The sequence below is a fragment of the Sabethes cyaneus genome, chromosome 2 (assembly GCF_943734655.1).
Source record: "Sabethes cyaneus chromosome 2, idSabCyanKW18_F2, whole genome shotgun sequence".
Lineage (NCBI taxonomy): Eukaryota > Metazoa > Arthropoda > Insecta > Diptera > Culicidae > Sabethes > Sabethes cyaneus.
Genome location: NC_071354.1, coordinates 147659544 through 147687005, shown reverse-complemented (window position 1 = coordinate 147687005; position 27462 = coordinate 147659544). Strand labels below are relative to the sequence as shown.

Sequence of the window (27462 nt, the reverse complement as noted above, 5' to 3'; positions counted from 1 at the left end):
TTCATAAATAAATGAAATAACCTCATAAATCTTCGGAGGTAATCTTTTAATAATGTTGATTTTAAAATTTATGAGACTTCGTCGGTGGCTGTAACTGTTTTGTTGTGCTTCTATAGCTATTGACAGCTGCTTTCCCGGTGTGCGAAATCTTTACTGGCGTACGGCAATTTAGTCAACCATAATGTCCAAACATTTATTTTCATAGCATCCAAATAATTATGAATCAATGTTGAGCACATTTATGGTTTTAGAACTAAACGAATGTTAATTGAATGACATTTCTAGGATACATATAACTCATTCCTTGTAATCTGGCTTAAACGCGTGAATCATTTATGACGATTGCTGACAAAATAAAGCTACATTTATCATATAAAACCAATACGTAAAAGGTTACAACTTTTTATTCAGAACTTACCTATCATAGTAATAATCCCTGTAATAAAGAAAAAGAATATAAGGCACCGCACATCATTGCGATCAAAAGCAAAGTTTACTGACCAATCATTTCCGGTTTTTGATTTGTTCTGCCGTTTCCTGCCGGTTTGGTGTGGTTTCGGTTCGGCGACCATGTTGACGTCTGAAATTTGACGGATATAAAAAGAAACGAATTAAATTCTATGCCAACTCGAATATTTTCTGTTCCGAAAATAAACCAAATTATAGAGACAATAAAGACTAGATAAGTACGGGACTACAGTGGCATCGCCGGCCACGTTGCCGTGCCGGACAGAAACGGCATCGGCGACCTTTTATTGCATCTGTCGCTGCTCTATCGGGCCGGGATAACATTTTATGCGCGCACTGGTGGATACTCGTTTTATCTCAGCTTCGTGCGAGGATGGCTTTTGTGTCTGAGCTTAGGACAGCTAATTAAAATTAATGCACTTGTCTACTGCACGAATCATGTGAGTAATTTTTTAATGAACCTTTCAGTCACAGAACGACCGCCTTACGGTACGCGACAGGACGAAAGATCAAGCATCGGGTCCTCTCGTGGGGTATAAAAATGCCTGCAGGAGACGCTAACATGTTTACGGGCTGTCTTAGATACAATGAAACAGTTTCACATTAAGGTTGTTTTTCGCGGGGGTTTCGCACTGTTTTGCTGAAACGTGAAGTCTACGTACAAACCTAAATGTATGTTGTTTTCATTGCCATGTTAGTGTCAATAAGTTAGCAAATCTAAATAATATTAGTTGCATGTTGAATGCTGTCGCTTTTTGTTTTATAAAATGAGCCCAAATTTCAGTTTTAATTTCACTTTAAGTAACTCTTTTCTAAGACGAAATACTCTTTATGGAGTGTAATTTTAGAATAATCTTAGATTTATTATTATCCTCTTCAATGAATTTCATCCATTCTTCATATGTGCGAAATTTAGGCAAAGTGAATTTTCGCTTCATGGCTTTGCACTGTTCCCCTGAAAACCCCACTAGAGCAGTCACCTGCTCTTGCCATGATCCGCAACTCATTCAGAGCTCGTTTGTTCCTTTTTTTGTATTTTTCTTTTTTTTTCTATCTCTCTCTCTCTCTCTAGCTGTCTCAAGACACATTGCATAAGGAATGTCGCATAGCGTCGGTATCGCAAGACTGAAAGTGCTGCAAGTGGCCGTCACTCACTGCGAATGGGCTAATTTTTCATCCCGACGGGATGATTGTGGCAGTGCGACGGCATGCCCCAGCGACACGATGCCAGGCCAGCATACTTGCATAGTGAACGTGCGGCTCAATATAAGTATGAATCAGCGAAAGTGGATAATTGTGTGGTAGCACGTGCCAATAATGGGTGAATATGAGTGAATCATGGTCTTTTTTCGGCACGGTATATAAATATGTTCTTATTAATACCGGTAAAAGCGTGCATTTTTCGAGGTACCAAAATAGATTATTAATCGACCTTGCTGTTCAGGAAGGAATTACAGCAGTTGTCCAGTAGGATATTCACTTTAAAGCCACTGTGATATTTTAATCTGTGTACGAACCGATACGATGGGAAAATATTTTCGTATGATGAATATCTCATTAAGAGAATGGTTAGTATACAGGTAGAGCTAAATATATTGCACAATGTTTCAAAGTAGGTTGGAAAAGAAACTTTCTTATCTGTTGATGGACCACAGTTTGCGTAGTTTATAAAGTGGTGAAAAACATTCGTTTCAAATACCGGTGCAGAGTGATTGCTTAACGGCCCCCCCGAACATAAAAACCCAGTATTGTAGCTCGATGACAACCGTTCCTCGGTTACACCTGGTATAATGTATCCTTTTCTTTGTTGTCAATCATTAGTGGAATTTTAAACAGATTATGAGTACAATTTGAGCATTCAACGGTACCGCAGTTCATGTGAGCAGCACGGTGGATGATTTATTTCTGGCATGCTAGTGTCTGCTAGCTGTCCTGGTCCTGTCCTATGGCAATGTTTTGAGGAGAGCCTAGGAAGGCAACTTGTCTTGGATAGTTATACTCACTGCTTTCAAACATGTTTGTTGTTATTTTCGCAAAAAAAATCAGGACATAAACTTTACGTACGCTATTTTTGTTTTCGGTATTTCAACAGCTGAATGCAATTAAAACACACTTTAACTCTTCATATTTAGTCAAACGATCAATTTAATCGTTTAGAACGTTTAGAACTTCACCGCAGTATCGATAATGCTTTTATCACTGTAACTAAACTATGTCCCGGTTCCGTTTATAAACAAATAATTCGAGAGTATTTTTGAAATGTTATAAGAAATAACAAACAAATATTGATGGTGTAGTATTATGATAGCTATTTCCAAAAAGCTGTGCTAATATTTGACCCGTTTTGCCCATAGTGGATGAATCGGGAGAAAAATACTTGACCAGTAGCATTGTAAGTTTTATTGTACACAAAACTCAAATTTTGTTTATGGCCAGTTTTGGTGATCAAAACCATCATAACAGTGCAATAAAACTCAAATTGTTACATGGATAAGTTAACAGTTTTATAGATAATAATTAACTCTAAAAGCGCCATATACACAACTTCTCCAAATTTCGCTTGGCTGACGTACGGTCAAGTAAGTAGCATCGGTACACAAATAGCAGGTCAAACCAAATTAAAATAAGTTCAGTTTTATGTCACTTTTCTGAACAGCTATACAATAGTTATAGCTTTATAGATTACACAAATCGAACTTCCGGAAAATAGAAACGATCATCATCATCATCATCATCATCATCATCATCATCATCATCATCATCATCATCATCATCATCATCATCATCATCATCATCATCATCATCATCATCATCATCATCATCATCATCATCATCATCATCATCATCATCATCATCATCATCATCGTGATTTGATAAAAATGAGTCAAACATCAGCGTCTACCAGAGTTCTCAGGTGTCTAGACATTTGTGGATGCATAAATTAGGCCAAACATGAGGCCCTAACTTTGGCAGTACGCCCGTTAAATGGCAATGCAAGTTTAAATTTCCGAAACGTGGGTCACCTTTGAAACTTGACAGGCAAATTAATTCTGCAAATTACGTTCCGAAAAATTATAGTTGCGTCTTTTGGCGAAAATCGTAAAGCGTTCCAGATCTGCGGTGTTTAAAACCGTAAATTGTGCTTTATGGCTTACCGAGAACACGACGCAGAAACGTGGAGCATAATAACTGGTTAGTGAAAGGGCGCCTCTTGTAATTAACGATTCCATATTCTGTTCGTAGCATTGCCAAAAAAATCATTAGCAGTCGACAGTAGTTAATTTGTCGTTACACGTAAATCATTAGGAATAGCACCTCTTAAGTTTGGTCGTAAAAGTAGTATCACAGATTAACAGACGTAACACCTCGAACGAATTTTCTAACAAAACATCGTTTCAATGACACCCCTAAAACTTGGAAAAAACACTAGCATCACCTAGTGCAGTCTTCGCGCTACGCAGAGTAAGTTGCTATAAATTTAGCAATGCTATAAATTTACTTCTATATTATCTGACAACAGCGCCAGCGCAGGTGAGCGGTGTTCTCGCGCAGCGACTGTTGTTTGAGTCTTGGCTTAACGCTAAATTGACTGAACGAACATCCGACAAAATTCGAGCAGCCGGAGCACCCGGTTATAAATATAAATTGTTATTCAAACGTTTCAATTAACGGAAAATTGGATCCTTTAGACGATACTTCAAAAGGAGCAGTCCAAAACTGGAACTCGAATACCTCGACATGGGTACAGGTGTACCCGGTTGATCAATTGAGGGTTAAGCGAAAATTTGAAATGATCGTTTTTATTGACGATGGAATGAGGTTCCAGTGTTACGTCTGTTAGTCTGTGGTAGTATATTTATAATTCGGATATATGATTGCATATATGTGAATCGGAGACGCCTTTTACGCGAGGGATAGATCACAAATTTTGTATTTTGTTGTTATTTGTATTATGAAATCTTACATTTAAAATGCACTGTTAATCAACACAAAAAATTGTGGATTTTGATAAACTGGTACTTGATTACTAGACTGGGAATCGCTGACCTGAGCGTATTAGTGTTGTGATCAAGGTTTGTTCCTGCATATTACTACCGGTGCGGTATGTAGCTAGCAGCACAGACTAACAGACTAACAGACGTAACACTGAAGGCTCATTCCATCGCCAATAAAAACGATCATTTCAAATGTTCACTTAAGCCACGACTCAAACAACACTCGCTGCGAGAGAATGCCGCTCGCTTGCACTGGCGCTGTTGTCAGATAATATACAAGTAAATTTATAGCATTGCTAAATTTATAGCAATCTGCTATGCGTAGCGCGAAGACTGCACCAGGTGATGCTAGTGTTTTTTCCAAGTTTTAGGGATGTCATTGAAACGATGTTTTGTTAGAAAATTTGTTCGAAGTGTTACTTCTGTTAGTCTGTGCTAGCAGTGCTCTAATAAATTGACAGCCCTGCATGAAGCCGAACATAAAACGCATTCTGCGCATACAGTTTTATCTCTGGTAGTATTCTTTTATCTGTCAGCTCATGGACATGACTACTGAACTGCTGACAGTGTTTTTCTTTCTCAGTTTTCTACCCTTAAAAACAACTCATTCATGAATTGCAGTGCTGAATGATTGCTAGACTAACCTGTCAATTGTTTTGCTCTTGACTAATATTTTAAATCTCAAAGTTTAGTCTTTTAAACTGCTTGCTTTTTAAAATCAAACAAAACCTGGCTGAAGAAAGTTTATTAAACCTTCAGAGTAATGTTTACGTTTATTGTAAATTCGTTTGCCGTTGACGGGAGTTTAAAATGAATTAATGATTCTCATTTGATTTCATTGACTATTTTAGAAATTGAATGAATTTAGAACCTGAACATGAACGCAAGTAATTCGCGCGAGTCGTTGGTGTCAGGTTGGCAAGGTTGAGTTCATTTAATCTGTACTAGAAACAGTAAAGAATGAGCAGTAAATTGCATCAATTCAGGCGTCTTGCATACATTGAATATGTGTTTTCTAAGCTCTGGTAGTGCGCGTACCATTCTTCTCAGCCGATTTGTCGTTCTTCAGTACCTTATTGGCCTCCTTAGCTTCGCTTGTCATTAAGGCTGGGACCCGTTCCATGTTTGTAACACCGTCGAGGTTGCTTCCCCGCTCCCTTGGTATGGTGCTCCGCCTGGGCGCCATTCAGGTGTTCATCAAAGTACTGGTACAAAGTACCAAGGATTCCAGTGATGATGTTGTGCTCGTTTGCGAAGGCTAGTAGTTGGGTACTTTTGTCGAAGATCGTTCCTCTCGTTTTGATGCCCGCTTGCCGGATCACACCTTCAATAGCGATGTTTCAACATACAGGATAGTCCGTCCCCTAGCCGCAACCTTCTGTGCGATTCGAAGGGCCTCAAGAGTGCCGCCGAAATACACACATAGTAGATCACTCGAGGTCCAGGGTAGTTTTGATCAGCCATGTCCATTTGTCCGGAAACCCGTTCTCGTGCATTATCTGCCATAACTGTCCGTGATTGACAGTATAGTATGGTGCCTTAAATTCTACGAAAGTATGATACGTGGACACTTCCGACATCTCTGAAGAATTTATTGGAGAGTGAAAATTTGATCCGTAGTAACAAGGGTCCCCATCAAACACACCTGAGACTCTATGCTCTATGAATTCTCTTGCTATTGGGAACAGACGACGCAATAAAATCTGAAAGAGCACCTTGTAGGCGGCGTTGATCAGCGTAATGCCGCGGTAGTTACAGCAATCGAGCCGATCGCTTTTTTTATACGTGAGACAAAGCACACCTTTCATCTACCCCTCCGCTTGTGTCTCAAACAGGGCTTGAAAAGGGATCGCAAGTTGAATGTGACTGCGTGAATGCGTACGCTTTCCGCATTCAACTGACGAATCCAGTCAATCTGTCGCTTGCGCTACTACCGTCTTATAAAGGGTGTCCTATATCAAATTGCACCACGGAAGAAACGCTATAGAAAATTATCTAATCGACCGATCCTTTTCAAACTTTCAGACAACAAAATATAACTCATGGCTTTTGGCATATTTGTTTCATTCAACTTCAATACCCTAACCGTATGCTCGCACCTTACGCTTAACTTCACTCAAAATGTTTTGCACAACCTCGCAGCAGCTTCATCTCTACGGATATCCGCTTTTTCTTCATGTCTTCCTCAGACTCGACCGCCTTGGGATGCTTCCGTAGTGCCTGCTTCATAATAGGCCTAGGGCCTTAGTTCCGGTGCGTTGGAGGCGTTCATATCCTTGGGTACGAAAGTGACTCCGTTGGCTTCGTACCACTCCAAAACATCCTTTGAATATTGGAACGAAGGTATATCTGGCCAGAAGATCGTAGGGCCCTCGTGTTGCTTCGATAGAAGAAGCAGATGTTTTTATAGACACTCTTTGACGTAGATCTGCCCGTTTACAGTCCCGGTAGTCACGAACGGCGCACTCCGTTTGTCACATGATGTATTTCTTAGCCACATCATGTATTTCGTTGCAAACTGTGAAAGTTTCTGCATCCTTACTTCCTCCGAAACATCAAACTTGTGCTGGGCGGTGAAGTACAGTTCAGGGGCTGCAGCTGCCGGAAGTCCGCCTTGACGTAAGTCTCATCATTCATGATGAGAGAGTTGATGATTTTTCAGGTGCTTGCGCAAAATAAATTCGCTACGTTGCTTTTCGGGTGACGCCATTTTTTCCAATTTTCGAAAAACTGATAGCGATAACAAGAGAGAGTAAGCAATACACTCTAAACTACTTCTACTCAAATTTTCATGAGAAAATACCCAATAGGTAATTTTCTACAGCGTTTCTTCCGTAGTGCAATTTGATATGGGACACCCTTTAATTCATGCTGCCTTTCAGGAGAAGCCAACAGTCGTTCTCCCGCTTTGCGCGTTCATATCGAAAAATCTAAACTGCAAATAGGGTTGCCAAGTCTGAAGATTACAAAAACCGGCCGGTCGATCCCCCGGTAGTGATAGGTATTAGACGATTTGCCTGGTAATGATGAGCAGTCAGTTGAGGCAGTCACCGCAACTACAACGAACGTTGAATGGATTATTGATGATAGCTAGTTTTAGAGTGACAACTACTTGCTTCTGGCGTTAGTGGACAATTTAATGTATATTACCGCCAGAGTATTGTCACTACCAAACTGGCTATCTTCAATGATCCACTGCCTAGGATTGCTAATAAATTTATCCGAAAATTTATCAAATCAGGCAAAATGTACAAATCCGGCTTCATATGTCGGAAAACCGGCCTTTTTGCAGGATTGACCGGCCGCCGGCTGTGCGAATGAAAAACCGGCCACTTGGCAACCCTAACTACAAACTGACTGGAAGCATAAGACGACGTATTTTTCCATTTCTCTTTTTGTCTCCAAATCGGCTGCTCACAGTAATAGTTTGTCCCATGGAGTCGGTCCGACGCAAGCAAAATGTTCGTTTGTATTGGACGGAGTCCGTCCGACTTCTTCCATGCACATGTAGTGGTGGTTTTTTTGTAGTATTGAATCATACGATAGCGCGGTTGCTTTTCATTAGGGTGATGACTGCTAGTCATTTGACTGTTTTGCAGTCATTTGACTATTTTGCAGTCATTCGCTGCTCCAAACGGTAAAGGCAACTTGATCGAAACGAAAATGCTAAAAAGGTTTAACGAGAAATTAGCAATCATTGACTTTTCGTCGATGAGTCCATTTTCAAAAGCAGTTTTTGGGTCCAAAAGCGGGGTTCTGTTTGTAAAAATGTAAATACTGCATTCTTCTTGCCAATCTGAACACAGCGAATATATTTTTATAAACAAAATTTTTGTTTCAAACAAAAAAACTGCTTTTGAAATTGGCAGAATCGATGACTGCTAATTTCACCTTAAAATGCATTCGTTCCAGGGGCGGACTAAGAGCCAAAGGGCCCACCGGGCCTTTGAGATTAGGGGCCTCAGTGTGCAATATTCTTATGACAATAAATTAACACAAAAAACGGCATCTACTCAAAAGACATCAGCGTTACAAGGACGGTACATCGAATAATTATGGGCTCTATTTTGTAAGTCATGTCGTGCAACTTGACTCGACTTAGTCATTGTCGAGTATCGAGTACGGGGAGAACGGGCAGCATAGCGGCTCGATGCACGATCGAAACAAAACAAACTTACTCGTCATTAGGACCGAGTCACCATCTTTTAGCGTGTGCGTCATATTGGCGATTCACGGTACTTTGGACGCATTTTTCGCCAATCCAATCTTCGCTACTTTGAGTTTTAGTTTGTTCAGCCACTACCACAGATGTTCTATCGACAATATGCTTTTCATCGGCAAAGCAGACGAACTAACTAGTTTTGCTGAAGATTGTACCTGTGTGTTGCTCTGTTCATAACATCCTGTAATGTACATAACATCCGGCATGTTGAACAGCCCACATGAGGACCATCACGTTGACAACGTCGTACGCAACTTTGAAATCAATGAAATAATTGTGCGTTGAATTCTTTATTCATGGAATTTTTAGAGGATCTGCCGCAGCGTGAATATTTGATTCTTTACTGACCGTCCTTCAGCGAACCCGAAAGAGCACTTTCCACATTCAGATGAGTGCCACTGTGCGTCTTTGTCGCCGGTGCAGCATTTTCCTCATCTACCATCCATTTATATTTCTGCAAATTCTAAGTTATAGGGGTAATTGCATACAAAATTGCAAGTATCAAATAAGCTGATTTTGTAAATGATAGAATCTCAACGGTTCAATATATATGAAGCTATTCATATTCACTGCACCTACACGACAGACCAGAGAAAAGAATCGAGAGACCAGGATTCCTGCTTTTAGAGTCCAGAGGATTCTTATTTCATAGTGCAGGCAATTCCCGTACCGAGTTCACTGGGTACTGGGATTCAACTCTTGGATTCTCCTATAAGAATCCTTCTTCTATAAGCAAGGTATTCTGTGCGAATTCTCTGCAGAATTCTTTCACACGATTCCAATGCGAGGAATTCCAGAGCCTCTGTACAAATCTTTTTGGTTCGTCCTAGTAGAGCTGTGGAAAAAAGAACCCACCATCTAAAAACGCCAGTACAAAGAGCACATGCTCACCGGTCCAGATGAGAGGTTCGCCAGCAACGACACACGGAGTTTCTACAAAACGGTCAGGTGAAAGAATTTGGCCATGCATGTGATGTGCAATGATAGTGCTGCAACCTGCTTACTGACAAAATAACGGTAACAGCTAGGTGGAAGAGCATTTCCAGACGCTGTTGAATAGAGAAGTAAACACAAAGATCAGCAGGTACAGGATAAGAATTGTGAGCGACGGCCAAGCTGTGGAGCCACCAACACTCACAGGAGGAGGTCCTGGCTGAACTTCTAAAAGCGGGGAGCGAGCAGCTGTACGAAACAATTCGCTGCATCATTGCCAGGATATAAGTGAAAAATAAATATCGGAGGAGTGGTTGATTGGCCTTATTGGCCTCCCCAATTTTAAAAACGGGCATCGACTCGAGCATAAAAACTATCGAGAAATTACATTGCTCAATTCTGCCTATAAGGTGCTCTCCTTATCCTGTGTTGTAGACTAAGACCGTCAGCTCTGTGTCAGCTGGGGGGCTTTGTAGCCGCAAGGTTGCCGAGTCTGCTTTGACAAGCGAATGGTCGTGGGTTCGAATCTTAGTAGAATCAGGCCATTCGATGTCAAAGTGACTTTAGCATGGGTTTATTCTCAGGCCCCTCATCACCCTTCCTTCATGCTGAGTTCTACATTATCCCGAAGACGCTTCTTATGGTTAGTATACTGGTATGAGGACCTATTGAGGTAATGGTTTTGAACCTCATGAGGACTCACCAGTTCTAACTATAACGAGGCGAAACAGGTTTGGTATAGTAGGACATGCATCTAAGCAAGGGTAAAACCCTCAGACACATAAGCACGCATAAAAAAAATAAGCTTATCGTTCACCGAATAACGATAAAGCACAGAAATGCAGTGCAGAATACAGCATTCACCCGGGCAACATTACAATAGATCAATAATGTTGTGGTCAAAGTGATAAGCCCATAAAAAAAGACCGTCAGCGGAGTTCTTCGTCGGCGAGCACCAAGTTGGCTTTCATAAGGGTCACTCCACGATGGATCAGATATTTACCCTGCGTCTAGTAACTGACGAGTTTCGGGAGTACAACTAGCAAACTCATCATCTTTTTGTGGATTTTAAAGCGGCATACGATTCAGTCAAACGAAATGAGCTGTAGCAGTTAAAGCTAAGACATAGTTTTCCTTCAGAACTAGTTACGTTGATTCGTGTGACGCTGGATGAGTAAAAATTATGAGTAAGAATAGCGGATGAGACCTCACATGCTTATTGATTTTGCGGATGACGTTGATATCACCGAAATCAGCAGTAGAGCAGGGAAAGAAGCCTTTAGGCCATTTAATTGGGAAATTAGGACTTACCATTGACACCGTCAAAACGAAGTATATAGCTAGCAGGGAACATGGAAGTCCAAATGGTTTTGGTGCCGAAGAGGAACTGAATGGGGAACGATAACAAGTAGTAAAAGATTTCATATATTTTGGTATGCTCGTGACATGTGACAACGATGTAATTCGCAAAATAGAACGACTAATTGCAGTTGCGAATTGGGTTTTCTATGTATTACGTTTTGTAGCTGAAGTCCCGTAGCTTACAAATTCGCATAAAACGGGCGCTATAGAGACCACTAATCCTCTCGGTGGCCTTTTACGGACATGAATCATGGACGTTAAAGTAAGCTAAACGACGAGTGCTTAGGGTTTTTAGCGTAAAGTTTTTAAAAATGGAAAATGGAGTGTAGCGCAGAAACATGAACCACAAGCTGTATCAAGTATGCAAATATGCTGTTATTATGAAGGTAGTTCAGTGTGGCAGTCTGCGGTGGGCTGGTCACATGGCTAGAATGCCCGACGAAAGAGTAGCCAAAATTATTTTAAGCAGAAGGCCGTTTCAAGAAGAGGCCGTGGACTTTGGAGCAGACCCCGCAACTGATAAATATGCGCTATCGAAGATGCACGTTCAGCTGGTGTTCGAGGGGTTTGGAGAATGGTAGCCCAGGATTAAGTACTGGAGGACCGTAATCCATTCGACGCAGGATCGATAACGGACCGTCCGTCGCCACTGAAGTAATCTAAGTATGAGGCTTAAGGCGGCAGTTCAACGTTTATGAGTAGCAAAATGACTGCGGATGAAATACAAATGCTACTTTTAAATTCTCATAATTGAAGCTGCTTATATAAGTATTTTCGGAGCTTGGACCCCAACAGTTCAAATTAATGATTTCTTGAATCACGGGGTCCCAACAATTCAATATTTATAAGCAGCAGAAAGACTTCGATTGAAATAGTAATTAACCTAGAAACTTTGGTTTAAAATTTTCAGATTCTTACAAGTATTTTTCAGAGTTTGAGATCATAAGTCCAAATTAAAGCTACAAAGAGAATTGAATTTATAGATGAGAAACTACATTTCAATCACCAAATCGGATGATTTCATGAATCATGGGGCCCCAGCAATTGAACATTCGTGAGTCGTAGAAAAAGTTAAATTTAAATAGAAATTTCGGTTAGAAGTTCGGGGCCACCCCTGATTCGTTCTACCGTTCAAAACGGAGGCATGAATGAGTAAGCTGTTAGTGGCGTTATGCATAGTGTTGGTATTCCACCACTAAACAGACGGTGTGAATTTGAATGCGCGGTGGTGTGAAAACGCTAGAAAAAAAAGGATCGGTTGAAGCCCTTGAAGGTTCCGGTGGCTCTATCATTCTTTATATTTTATCATATTATCTTCAATTTAGAGTTAAACAGACAATTTGCCTAATAGTTGTCTAATACTTAGTTGTTTCCTACGGTCATAAACAAATTTACTAATCTCGAAATCGTACACGTCACCAGCATCATTAGAGATACTGCAGAACATGGCCCAAAGTTCGTTGTACGCGTACTCTGTACGATGAGAAGGCTGCCACAGAAGGAAATGATTCCAGAGTTGCCTTCGGGAAACACGACTTTAAAGAGAGCTGCAATCAACATCTCCGTTTAGTAGCTGGGCTGGGCTGATAGATTTATATTCCATTGATATGCACAGCATGGTATGGTTTCAATATTAGTTTACAGTACAGTACGACATCGGGAGTCAGGATTGTCATTTTTAGGCATACCTAGGTTAACTTTCGCTCCGTCTCCTTCTGTTATATCGCCATTGAGATGAACCGAAGAACTACTTCCAAATATCAATCACCTCGCACTCGTTTGTGACCAAGTTTCCTTCCTCGTCCCTATCATCTATCACGCTTTGGAGTGTATCCTTTACGAGATTGGTGCGTCTTCTCATAGAACTTGCGCGTCCCATCAGCCTGGAATAGTTGTTCGAGCTTTTCCCGATCTTTGTCCCCCTTCTGGCGTTTTTTCCTCCCCCGGATTGTGGTCAACGCATTCCGCGCACGTCGTTACTTGACCAAATTCTCCTTCGTGAAAATGCTTATATATTTTTTTCAAATTCTTTTTTCTTAGTGTCTCATACATAACTTTCCCAAATATGGCTTATCTCAGCCAAGCCAAGTACTGTGAAATGAATCAAAATTGAGTCAAAGTGATCGAGCCATCCCAAGCCCTGATTGAATGTTTACTATTGTTGGGAACATGCTGTTCGACCCACAAATGCTGGTGGTGTTCGTTTTAGTTCTGACAAAAAACTACGTCTTTGATTTTCTTTTTACCTCAAAGCTTGCTATAAAAACTACGTAGTTCCACGTTAAAATACTATTACAAATCGTTCGACATGGTTGATTTGTAAAGCTTATAAATACTTACTTTTGAATTAGATCAGCTCTTTGTAATCTAACTATTCGACATGATTATCAAGCACCAATTAGGTTCAATGTAAGAGCTAAACATTTGGATTAGTTGAGATCTGATTTGGTTTCATTTCATGTTAATGATGATCTATAAAACAACTGCTACATTGATTGATAGTACGGCAACTACCAAAAAAAATGTACACAAAACAGAATAGCACGACGTCTCGGTGTCTAGTGGAAATGTTTCTTCTTGATGCCATACATTGACACAAATCATTTAAACTAAGAGTAGAAAACGTCTGCTTCTTCTTCTTCTTCCACGTCAAAACTACGCTTTATTACTATCGGGCGGTAGTTAGTATGTTTAATAGTTAGCTGGTTTGATGCCGTGGCCGGTGCGGTGGCACGCGGCTTTCAGCTAAACGGAAGACACCTCGGCAGACAAAACATCATCAAGTTTGATCGATAGTATGGTTTTCACCGTCAGTCAGTGCGATGCGAGACGCGAATGTGCTAGACGGGGGAAACTTACCGCAGTGTGCTAATGGCCCAGAAGCGGTTGAATGCAGTTGTGCGAGCGAAAGAAGCGGACGGTTTTCAAGTCGCCTTCAACGAGTTATGGGAAGAACATTTCTCATTTATTATGCGGTTAAATGTCTATTAAGTTTTTAGTAAATGCGATGAAACGTTAGTCATATATTAATCGATTCCATTGTATTCAATTTAAACCGTGCGTAGCTAAAAGATAGTAGCCGGCTCTTACCGGTAGCTTCAAATGACACAGGCAAAATTTATTTAAGGAAAAGCACTATAATTAAATAACACGCGATAGCTTCTGAAACGAAACTCGCTGTCGTGAATTTATATAATTAAAATTAAATCTTCGTATTCGCGTGATTGTGGCAGTGACGAGCAATGAGGTCGTTAGGCTTGACATTGTTTAGCAAATAGTTCGTACATTAATGTATTATTTATATTCTACATAAACTCACTCAGTTTCTGTGATGCCTTCGAGAATCTTGTGCCATTGTTCCAATAGTGAAACAGTATCAAAGAGTAGATTTGGATAAATGGAATTTCATTTTTAATTAGCCTTAATTAGTTCAAGCTAGTTGCTTTCGAAGCGATCAGCCGTTTCGAAAATCATCATAGTGTCATGTAATCCGAACTTCGTTAATGAGATTTTCATAGCACCCGGAAATGAACTAAATAGCCGCTAGAAAAATTAAAAGAAATTTTACGGCAATCGTTGTCGGTAACGATTTTCCGCTATCAATCATTCGGTGTGTCTCATTAGCCAGATAAGCTTCTCGTTTACATCTTCAAACGATATTCAATTTTGCTACACTTTCTCGCCTCTCGCCCGTACGGTCAAAACTGTCCGAGAAGGAAACATTCCCCGTCAGAATCGTCAAATTCCACTCTAATCCTGCCAATGTGTTTGCTTGAGATATGTGTACGGTAGGTTCTTTCGCACTTTGGGTGGCTAATTTGCGCTTTGCGTAAAAAACCTGGCACCTGTTTCGTCTCAGCCAGTTTAACGTACGGTTGAATGTAGAATGATTTGCCGTCCCATTGCTACACTTTGTGCGGCTATTTCTGCGCCCTTGAGGAGTGTTTTCATCATCATAACGCTAAACCGCACGCTAGTGATGATCAACAGTTGCGAATGTTGGATTGCTTAATTAATAACATGAACATTCCACCGAAGTAACACCAATTGACCAAATCGGACTTTTTTCTTCCAATTAAATCAAATTTAGATAAATGAATGATCATTATTTTTTTAGTTTTGTTGGGAGCTCTTTTTTCGATAAGAATTTCTTTAAATTCCCGGTCATGGTTAAGAAAAACTACACAGCAACTTTTCTTTTCGATGGAGGCGCTGTGTTCATTATGGTTCCTTCATTCCTTCGATGCCGGAAGTCGCACCGCATACCAACAAGCCAATACGTCACTAGATCGAATTAAATTTGAACATTCCTACTCATCTTCAGCATTTATTACCACCCAGCATCAGCGAGAACATCCCGAACAGGTTGAAGGAAAATGAACGGGAATGTAACGAATCGACACAAAGTAAGCTAAAGAATGGAACACCACGTGGCCCCATTACAACGTTCCTCTTCGTAGCAGGCCGCTTAGAAGATCATTTTCTAAGATTAGACATGTTATTTACCTCATCTATCGCGCATCTCGCAGCGTGAGGTAGGTGAGGGCCATATATCATTGCTGATTTTACGCCGGGACAATTTGTTTCACCACCGTTCGAGACATGTAGGTACATCATGGCGATATTCGGTACGAACGAAACAGGCCGCTATAAGAGAGGCATCGACATTTAAGATGTGCACTGTCATGCTCTACTCCATTCGAGCGATCGTGTAGTTGTCAACATTTATTTGGATTATTATATCTAGTGACATTAACATGTTAGCGATCGCTGAAACTAGTTGTGGCAAGAGAGTTCTCCCTATTTATTGAATATAGTAAGTTGAAGGGTTAGTTTGGTTGTCATATTAAATACATTTAATTGCTCGTTAGGAATAGCCTGTGTAAGCGTTGAAATCAGATAGGCTTTACCCAATTATAGAATAACTAAAAGACAAGGCGAAGGATAAGGAAACGCTTAATGGATAACGAGTGGAAACTTGGTACCTGGATTATTCGAACTTTTTATGAACCGCCATGAGCTGGGTTTGTTCGAGAGCTACATGAACACGGAGTGGAGATCATTGAGAAAACAAAAGCAACGAGTTATCCGCTGGAGACCCGTAGCGGTGTATGTGTGTTGAGCATTAAGATTAATTCTGCAACTACAGTCCAATGAACATTTACGCATTAACAAATGGTAAATCCGGTGATGCTAAGGACGAGTTCTACGATAGACTCGAGAGGACCTATGAAGAGTGCCCAGAACATGACGTGAAAACCATCATGGGAGATGCAAATGCGCAGATCGGGAAGAAGGAATTCTTCCATCCCGTTATTAGAAGACAGAGCCTTCATCAGTCGACCAATGATAACGGTCTAAGACTCATAAACATTGTCGCAGCCTGAAGTTTGACCATTTTTGGCGTCTACTTGCCACATATGAATATTCGGAAACAAACCTGGAGACTTCCAAATGGTGACTGATTGATGGTCGACACTTTTCGGAATGTCATCGATGTAAAGTTTTTTCGGAGACCAAATATCGACTCTGACTACTATCTCGTCATGTGTAAAGCAAGGTACGCTGCTGAAAAGAAGTGAGCAAACAGATAGGACAAGAAATGCACAAGAAATCGATTTCTCTAATGATTTCTTACGCACCTCACAAGTAACATTATTTCACATTCAGATGGCGCAGTTTTATACGCAAGTGAATTAAAACGTCACTTTTCCGTACGGAATGATATCCGACTCAATTATTACCACAAGAAAAAATGACGGTTAGATGCTTGCGTTGGAGTTGTCAAAATTTCTTCGGTAAATAGTAGGATTTTTTCTTGAGCTGTTTTCTATTCAGCAGCGTTCCCCGCTTAAGATTGGCGCAAGTTGTCGAATGCGGCGAAAGCTCACACTGAGAGGACGCTATGTTTCAACATCCAGCCGTTGACGGCAGATGGCGTGGCACCGGAATACACCAGAAAGCTTGATCGACGAATCGCATAACAGCAGGAAAAAGGAAAAAAAAATAAGTGGAGCGATTCGCGTAATTCTACGGATTACGTAGCCAGCTGAGGTCCCGTAGCCTACAACTCCGTACAAAACACCCGCTCTTTAAGATGATAATTCTCCCGGTGGCCCTACGGCCACGAAACGTGCACGTTGAAAGAGAGCGACCGACGAGCTCTTGGCGTTTTTGAGCGTAGGATCCTGCGATCAATGCTTGGCGGCATATAAGACGAAGGACTGTGGCACAGGCGAATGAATCATGAAATATACCAAGTATACAAAGATGCGGATATTGTGAAGCGATTAAAACAAGGGAGGCTATAATGGACTGGCCACGTAGCAAGGATGCTGAATGAGAGACCAGCGAAAACAATATTTAGTAGAGAGACCGACGACTTCGAGGCAGACCTTGTCCATCCAACGGGTATGAGCACTGTTTACGAAGATGCTAGAGCAGCGTGTGTTAAGACGACTGGAGAGCGGCAACCCAAGACCGAGAAAAGTGGAGACGTCTCCTGGATTCGGCATGGATTCGATGAGCGGATTGTTGTCGGAAAAAGTAAAGTAAGTAAATCTGCAAACATGACATTATGGTCGCTTAACACCAAATCGGTCAGGATGAACTGACAGTAAAATTTTAACTTTTCTGCTCACGGATGTATTTTCAAGTTAACAAAGCTGGTGTTCAGACGATACCAATCTTTTTAGAACACCTGGTTCTTAGCAGCACGAAAACGACGTTTGCGATTCAATGCAGCTTTAAACTGTAATATTTAATTAGTGCATTTTAGTTTAGGTTATTTTATTTTAACTTAGGTTATAGTTATTTTTACTTCCCGAGCAGGAGCGAAATAGAGCAAAATAATATCAAAACTATATCAAGCTAAAGTATAGTACTATATATTTTTTGACGTGGGACTACGTCTTACGGCAAGTTCTGAGATAGGGTGTCATTCCAAAAAATCGAAAAATGCGAGCGTCACGAAAAATGAAAGGTTTTGAGCGCTATTAGCTCAGCGGTTTTCCGATCGATTTTCAATATTCTTACACCAATCGATCGGAAAATCTTCTAAGAATTGACCCAAATGAAGAAAAGTATGGATTCTTTATGTTGAACTATTGAAAAATTGAAAATAATGAACCTATGTTTTACCAGAATTCTCGCTTCATGATTGGTTGGAAGATTCTTTATGATGATCTAAACCTATACAAATTTGATATCTGTGCTTGGGAAGTAAGCCAAAACAAGTGACAGATTCCTCATTTCAACAAGATTTCTTAACACTGCCGTTCAACCTAGAGCATTTTGATGTCCTTGCTTGGGAAGTACGCCAGAGAGAGAGAGAGAGAGTAACAAAACCCCCTCGTGCCAACAGATTTCTTACAAACGCGATTAAACCTAGTCCAATTTGATGTCTGTGTTAGGGAAGTGTGCCAGAAAAAATGACACAAGTTCGTTGTCCCAACAGATCGCAAATTCTTTACTGCGAGACGATTAAACCTCGGCGAATTTGATATCTGTGTTGGAAAAATGTGCTACAGCTGTAGTGTTCGATTATAATACGACTCTGTATGAATACACATGCTTGCCGTTTCATTAGAAGTGTAGTGAGAAGATGTGCTGTTGATAAAATAGGATTGAATTGGTAAAATCCCTTCAACGTGGGAAACCATGGATAATAAAAGCAATCTTTAATTTCAGTAAGGTAGCCGGAAAGCAATAGTTTGTGTTCTTGATTTTGTTAAATTGTTTTCAAATGCACAATCTTTTGAGAATTGAACGTATGCAATGTTACTACTTTGATAAATGTTACATACAACGCATGTAGCATGTATATATGTTGCATATAGCATGTATACATTAAGAATCGAATGATTACAAGCATGAATACATGCCACAATCACTACAAAGAGACTTACGTAGTCCTGCGTCACCTATATATGCGGTCGTGTCTTGTACACAACCCCTCTGATTATTTATTGAATAGATATGGAGATACATTGATAACACATTTTGTTATTAAGTAGATATTTGAAACATTGTAAGATGAGTTTAATAACTGATTTTGTTATCATATCTTATTGTGACCTTAAAATTACATTCGATATATTTCATAAAATGTTTGTAAATGTAAATGTTATTGCTTCGTTATTTAAATAACACAAGTAGTTATTCTTTTGGCCTTATCAATAGAGATTTTACAATTTTAACTATTTTAAGTAACTACTTACGGTAGACTTTAGTAGAATAAGTAATTTACAGTTTTAACTAATTATAAGTAGCTTCAATCAACTAATTTAAAAAATATCAATAAATTTGCTAAGTAACTTTTAGTTTAGGTTTTTCTTCTCCACGATGACATTCACAAATGACTTCGAGACGATCCCTTAATCGGTATACGTCCTCCGCTATCAGTCAGTTGACAACCGTCACCGTAATGTCTCACCGATGCAGTACACCCAGCGCCAACATCCTCCTCCCCGTAACACTTGCCACCGGTCCAAGTTTCAGATTCGATTATCACTTAAGGCCCAGACACAATGCATACGGATTTTACTACGTTGCGGAAATTTGACAGAAAACCCATGAGTAATTCTCGCTGAAACGGGGCCACTACTGACAGCAAGGTTCACAATTTTCATATAATTATTGTGATATTTCCAAAATTTTCTATGAAACTTACTACAAACGACACGGTAAAGAGTAGAGATGTAAAGAGGAGAGAGAGGGCTTATAAACGAAGTAAAAAAACATTGGCGGCCATCTTGGATTTGGCCGCCATGTTGGATTTTATCAAAAAATCGCCGTTTTCGTCATGATCCCCCCAACCGATTTTAATTTCAAAACCACTCAGCATTAGTTGGGGGGCTAATGGTGAAAACGGTGATTTTTTGATAAAATCCAATTTGGCGACCGAATCCAAGATTGCCGCCAAACATTTTTTTATTCCATTTGAAAGCCCTGTTCTTCTTTACAGAACCGGGCCATTTGTTAGTTGTTTATTATAGATAGTTGTTTGATATAGATCTCAAGGTTAGCTTAAAATTCAACTTTTTTTGAAACTGTTAGGCCACTTGGCGAACGAGGGGTTCACTATTTCGAGGTATCAAAAGTGAAATTCATATTTTTTAGCCATTTTCAATCAATTAAGCGCAAAAGTTCCAATATTTGAAGACCTCGTGTCAGTAGTGGCCCCGTTTCAGCGAGAAATACTCCCATGGAAAACTGTCAAATTGCCGCAACGCAGTAAAATCTGTATGCATTGTGCCTGGGTCTTTACAGCTACCACTACCATCACACGCCCTCTAATCTGTTTCGCTTGTCATCCTCCACAATGAGCACTAGGTCCTGCGGATGGCTATCATCCGCTCTTCGTTGGGTAGGTGGGTAGCATTTCCCGGATCCATCCAGAAGCAATTCAGTTGATGTTGCATCATACCCCACGAACTCTTTACAGCTTCTGAGCTAGTCGTTGGCTCCACCGCAGGCTGCCGAACTTCACTCGAACTTCCCAACAGAAAGTGGTTAAGAGATAAAGCCTCGCTTTCTTTCAAGTCTAAAGACAAGATATGTTAGGGGACGGTGATTGACAATGACCTCCACTTCGATGACCAAGATGTTGAGTGACTCGTCGTCCAGCTGCCTGTCCGGACTGACTTAGCTTTTTACCAGAGCAAGCTGTATGCTTCATAGTTTTGCAGCAAGAAGTTTTATTAAATTATTGCGGAAACTGTCAAGCAGCGAAATGCATAGACGGTTTAATTGTTGCTTTCTGCAGAGTACGGTAAGACTATTTAAGCTTATAGCCTGATTCTCAAAGAGGTTCTTCAAAAAACGTTCTGAAGAGTCAGCCCTTTGATCGGAAGGCAGTTTTGTAGCAGTCATCAGGAGGTTTTATGAAATTAGTCTTGAAAACCACTAGAGGAACGTAATTAAGCTTAGATTTGTTACTTGAGATACCATATTTCAAGAGGTATACTGCGGGTCAGTCCTTTCTGACGGTTTTATTAGTTTCAAGCCTGATTTCGCACCGGATCTATTTAAGATCGACAACCGAGACGCTGCTACTGTTCGTGGACACTTCCGGATTGGCCTCCCTTTTGCCTTATACCGTTTTATTGCCAAGGAGATGCTCATCAATGAACTGCTTTCACCTGTCAAGCACCTAGCTCATGGTCGTTCGTAACCAGGTTTCTCTGCTCGTCACTACACATGTTAGGTTCCGGTGTTTCTAGATTTTTATTCACCCAACACCGGCCTGCAATATTCTGCAGAAGAGAAAGATAAAACCTCACCAAGCAGATGACACATTCCACGCATTTGTACACCAAGAAATTGGTATTTAAAACAGCATATTTCAACTCATATTATACTGGAAATGAACCAGTTATTTTTGAACTACAAAGAAAACGTAGTTCTCAACACAATCAACATACAGAACGTTTAATAATTAGCACATCGAAATGTACACATATTAAAACATGGTGGAAAAAGCGGTATTTCTGCGATGGTGTCCCGTTACGAAATGTAACTTGTTGCACCTACTTAAATAACAATCTAAATCAAAAAGTAAATTCTACGTTAGAAAGTACTTTTAACAGACATAATTTAAAACTTGTTTAATAGCTTTTTTTTCATATGTGGACCAGTATAGTTTCATTACTGCGATCAGTATAGTTGATCTATTGTGATATCGCCCGGGTGTTTGCTGTATGACCTGCACTGCATTTCTTTTTGCTATTAAGTATTAAGTGAGCGATATGCTTATTAAATTTTATGCGTGCTTGCGTGTATTGGGGTTTACCCTCCCTTCAAAGCTTGATCTACTTTACCCACTTATTCCTCGCTGCCAGTACTATCCTATATTATAGCCGTCCCTGGCGAGGATTCCTTCGTTCCTCTGACCAGTACACTTAACTATAGGAAGGACTTTTGCACTGTCAAGAGGCTTCAGTACGTATATAGAATTCAGCATGAAGGAAGGGTACATGAGCGACCTGAGAATAAACCCATGCTAAAGTTACTTGACATCGAACGGTCGAACCCGCGACCACTCGCTTGTCAAAGTAGACTCGGTAACCTTGCGGCTATGGAGCCCCCCGTTTAATAACTTAGTCACAAACGTATTTTTTGCTACCGGTAGCAAAATGGTAATGAAAATCGGGTCCTCGTCGTAACAGGACACGCTGAAATGTGTCAGATGCGTGTCGTTCACGGCAGCTTGCTAGTTATCCAATTGTCAAAAGCCGACCCCCCGGCTCGTCGCCATTTTTCTGTGACTGAATCTGAAACGTCAAAAATACTGGGCGGGAAATCACTCCATAGAAAATCAATGCGACACCATTGTTGTTTGGGGTACAATACTGAGGGGTCCAACTTAATGGGGGTACTGTCAAACTCTGTAGACCAAGATAGCGATGTCGTGGAGGTGTCAAAAGCCGATGAGGATGGCTTATTCGTTATTGTCTTCGACAACCTGACAATATATTTTTTGTGTCAACTTATATAATTTTTTATTTCTTGAAACTCTTTTTCATTTCGAATAATTTCCAGAACATTGTACTAATTGAACGAAAAATATATATATTTTTTATTCAAGCTGATTTCTACTGACAGACAAAAAAAATTATGTGTAAGTAAATTATATGTACACGACATAAATGCCACCCTAATGTACGTGTAAGCAAAGGTTGGTTTAATGGCAATCACGCGTGTAAAGCAAGTTCAAATGCCTACACCAAAAAGTCACCGGCCGTGAAATAACGTTACGGGTATTCAAGTAACGTCTACAAGCATTTGGTATGCTTGAATTATCTCTCATGACTTGTGGTGTGATTCATATTTTGTCTTTTTGTGATTAAGTATGTGATATTTTGCTTCCGAAAAGTCGTGAAAAGTGCTCTATCAACGCATGTTAAAATAGAATGCCGGCTAGCAAAGCATGGTTTCGAAACAAAGCACTTCGTATGTGAATGTCCGGCATTATGGTAGATTGATATTTGTTTAGAACTCGAAAAGGCGGCTGGTAATAAAATCACATAACAAATTATATTTATACAGGTGACTATAATTAACGTCATAGTGAACAAGTATAAAATAGATACAACGAATATTTTTCCAACTGCTCTATTTTCATCAGCATTGATTTACTTTACGGTAGTAACTAACAAAATGTGAAGTTTCGCTTTTATTTAAGAAAAGAAGGAGAAGAAGGCCTTTTAATGTTCAAATTTCAGCTAGGAGCAACTGTTAGAGTCAATAGCACTCTATGCTAAAAAAAACAGTCACAAAAACATGTAAGATTGGGAAAAATCCTAAGGTTTCCTTGAAGAGGTCCTATCAATGTCTTCTCTTTCGCCTATTTAGTTGAATTGAGCGAAATTTTATTGAATTGAAGATATGAGCTTACATTGAACATGTGAGCTTGAAAAATATATATTTGGATCATCCTGACAAAATGTGGGCACTATAATACATGGGTTCTTCGCTGCATTAGTGCTGTAGTGTTTCGCCCAAACGTTACAGTCAAAGTATCGTATGAATACAAATTAAAACATTTCGTTAAGTACTACATAAATTCTTGATAGCAGGTGTTAACACCTTATCGGCCATGCACTACCCCATGTATTTAAATTTATACCCTCTTCAACCTCCTTCATCACCTGCCAGCCCTGCTACATGGCCTGCCGGTGGCAGAAAGCCTTCAAGTAGAAAAACAGCCCGTGGAATTCTGTCGGCCGACCAGTTGGTGCTGTGGACTTTGGACGCCGTCAAAATATCCCATAGTTCCATGTATCGCCACCCATTAAAGCACTATTAATTTCATTTAATGGAAAAGCAACGCTTCGTGCATAAAAATTGCCATAAATTAAAAGCACTCGGGCAGAAAAGCAGAACCGGAAATATACGCTATTAGTTATTAGCTGGCAAGGAACCGAAAAACGACGACCTAACCACACGGAATATGCCACACGCACCGGGTCTCGGCCATGCGGACTGACATGTTGGCTTGGCCACCCCGTTGATGATAGTGTTGTTGTTGCTGCGGACGGCGACGGATGGCACGGTGACGACGCGTTCGACGAGGGGAGAAGCAGAGTAACCCACCAATCGCTCGGTGTAGCAAAAGTTTGCGTGACCCGTAGCAAAACAAATTGGGTTGAGAATATGCGTGTGTCTCTATCTTTTGTTTTCCACACTTTCACCAGGGAAAAAATATTGCGTATTTATTCAGGCCAGTTCAAGGCAGTGAACGAATAAGGGGAACATTGATTGTTAAGCGATTAAATCCAGTAATTCCAAACATAGCGTTCTTTCCTACTACGCAGAACGCTTCCGGAACTCGGGACTAAAGAATGGAATTGATTAACTTTGTAACTTAGGTTGGAAAATTGAGGACACCCGATGTGACCTATCACCGACCGGTCTAACCCGAAATCCGCTTTCTGCACAAGCTTAGGCACCGGAAGTGGTAGATCACCCCGATCGTTCGGGTCTGATGGAATGGAAAATAATTTATGAATGACATGACAGCGAAAGTTTTCCAGTTTCGCTTTTTTTCTCGGAACGTAACTACTGCGCTGGCTCCGTATGATTGATGAGCTCCCAGCTGGGAAGGCCGTCGAATGGCACGCGTTCCGTGACATGACGTATCTTTGCTTTTCTGGTGTTTGAAGTTTGTTCTACATGCGACATCAAGACTAATTGTGTGCATCATCGTGTGAGTGTGTGTGTTGTTCGTGTTGCGGCATGTACAGTGTACGTCGACTGATAGAGAATCTGCTGGTCGAGGTTTAATAATTTATGGTTATTCAAAACCCAGCAAGAAGCATTGTATCAAAATGGTCCTATTTGGACGTGATCATTGATGGACAGCCGCAATAAATATTATTGCAAATTTGAACTTACCCAGTGTTTGGCTCAGAACAGTGCGGCCGTCCTCACCATGACAGGCATTTCGTGCGTCGAAGGGGTTCGTGAACTGCACGAATGCATAGCCTTTGTGCATTGAGATGCCTGCAGGAGGGAAAAAAGATTTAATTAGGTCGGTTATTACATTGTTTCAGAACATTTTATCAAATGATAAGTCAATTTTAGAATAATGAACGTGGTTCTGCGAAATAACATGAACAAATTTATTGGATATACTAATCTTTGAAATAATTATGAGACTGGTAAACCGCTGAAAAAAGAAAAATGAATAGAAAATGAAAATGGAAGAAGAAATCTCTCCGGGTTATTGACAACGACCTTTAGCATGAAAACACGGACACGAATCGGAATATGGAATATACTGACCCTTGCCCAGAAGGGCAAGCTTGCTCAACTTGCATGCGAAGCTAGCCGCCTCGAGCTTGAAATCCTGGGGCTTAGCGAGGTCCGCTGGCCAGGTACTGGCAAACACTGATGTCCGGGCAAGTCTTGCTCTACTTTGGCATACGAGGTGGAAATGCTACTCGAGAAAGAGGAGTTAGATTCCTACTGAGCCCAGGAGCACATGCGGCCCTGTTGAAGTGGGAACCGATAAATAAGCGAATAATCGTTGCCAGATTCAGAACACGGGTTAGAAACCTTACAGCAATCCAGTGCTATGCGCCAACAGATGCTGCCGACCTGCAAGAGAAAGAGAGTTTCTACACCCAGCTGAATAGTGTGGTTGAGAAAATCCCGAAAGGGGACATCCAAATTCAAATGGGGACTTCAATGCGAAGATTGGCTCAAACAACGCGGGCCTTAAACGCGTCATGGGACACCATGGCCTAGGAGAGATGAGCGAAAACGGAGTGCTGTTTACAGAATTCTGTGGTAATAACAACATGGTCATTGGTGGATCTCTCTTTCCCCATAGACCAGTACATAAAGTCACGTGGGTTTTTCGCGATGGCTGGATAGAAAACCAAATCGACCATAACTGCATCAGCCGAAAATGGTGAAGGAGCCTTCTTGATATTCGCAACAAACGCAGCGCCGATATTGCATCCGACCATCATCTTGTTATCGCTGAAATACGTTTGCGCGTCGCACGTGTCCAACGACGGAAGGAGAAAGTTGGGTGCCGCTACGACGTTCGCCGATAGGAGAATCCTGAGGTGAAAAGGGCCTTTGTCGAACAACTTGAATCCCGAGTCTTGGAGTTGCCACTTGGTATAACCATCGAAGAGCAATGGACCGGCATTAAGAACGCCTTCATCACAACTAGTGATGAAACCCTCGTCAAAGCGCGCAGCGGGTGGAGGGAGTGGATTTCGGATGAAACTTGGAGGAAGATCGACGAGCGGAGAGAGGCGAAAGCCGGCATTGAGCGAGCGCGAACCAGATCGGCTCTGCCCGTCAACGATACGCCGAACTGGAAAGGGCTGTTAAATGTGCTTGTATGCGGGACAAGAGATCCTGGACTAACTCCCTAGCCGAACAAGGAGCAACCGCCGCCGCCAATGGTGATATCCGTGTGTTGTACGATATTTCTCGCCGCCTTAGTGGTGCCAGGATGAATGCAAAGATGCCGCTAAAGGACAGAGCTGGTCAGCTATTGACTGACCGTACAGAACAGCTTAAGCAATGGACTGAACATTTTGAACAACTCTTCCGAGTTTCAAATGTCAGAGACCAACAAAACCAGCACCGTATGACGCCCACAGTTCATCGAATTAATCGCGTCAACTCGGAAGCGCCATCGCTGGATGAAATTGTAGCAGCCATGAAAGAGTATGAAATCCAATAGAGCACCAGGGATAGACTGTATTTCAGCCGAAATGCTCAAAACTGACCCATCTTTGTCAGCCTAAATGATACATCAGCTTTTCAGCAATATATGGGAAACTTTTCTGGTGGACTGGATGCAGGGCATATTGGTTAAAGTCCCTAACAAAGGAGACCTACCTGATTGCGGTAACTGGCGTGGCATCACGTTGCTCTGTATTACTCTCAAAGTTCTCTGGAAGGTAATCCTCAACCGGATCCAGGAGAAGATCGACGCTACTCTCCGGCGGCAAAGCACAACGCTCCGCATTATATTGGAAAAGATCAATGAATTCCAGGACCCTCTTCTGCTGCTGTTCGTTGACTGCGAAAAGGCGTTCGACCGTCTCAACCACGAAAACATTTGGGCGCACTTAGTTCCAGATAAGTCCATCTCATCGAAGCTCAGTACGAGACGTTCTCGTGCAAGGTTTTGACCTCAACCTAGCCGACGACAGTGTCTTGCTCGCACAACGCCGAAATGATATGCAGAGGAAATTAGATGACCTCTTCGAGAGCTCCCAGGCAGCAGATCTCACAGTCAATGTAGTAAAAACCAAGTCTATGGTAGTGAACACTGACAATCCCATCAACTTCACAGTAGCGGGACAACAAGTTTAGCAGGAAGACGCCTTTCAATATCTTGGTAGCCAGACAACGCCAGATGGTGGTACCAAGATTGATATAGCCACACGGATCAGGAAGACCAGGAAATCCTTTGCAGCTCTGCGAAACGTTTGCCGCTCACGCCAGATC

The 27462-nt window shown here is 41.1% G+C and overlaps 1 protein-coding gene across 1 annotated transcript in view; it reads right to left on the bottom strand.

Annotated features, from left to right (window-relative positions):
- The window catches only part of LOC128735087 (uncharacterized), a 203967-nt gene that overhangs the window by 71738 nt on the left and 104767 nt on the right, over positions 1–27462 (bottom strand). The window contains exons 3-5 of the mRNA XM_053829572.1: positions 24877–24984; positions 502–580; positions 419–436 (exon numbers count right to left, since the gene is read on the bottom strand). Of these exons, the coding sequence (XP_053685547.1) occupies positions 419–436; positions 502–580; positions 24877–24984 (205 nt within the window). The remainder of the gene's footprint in view (positions 1–418; positions 437–501; positions 581–24876; positions 24985–27462) is intronic.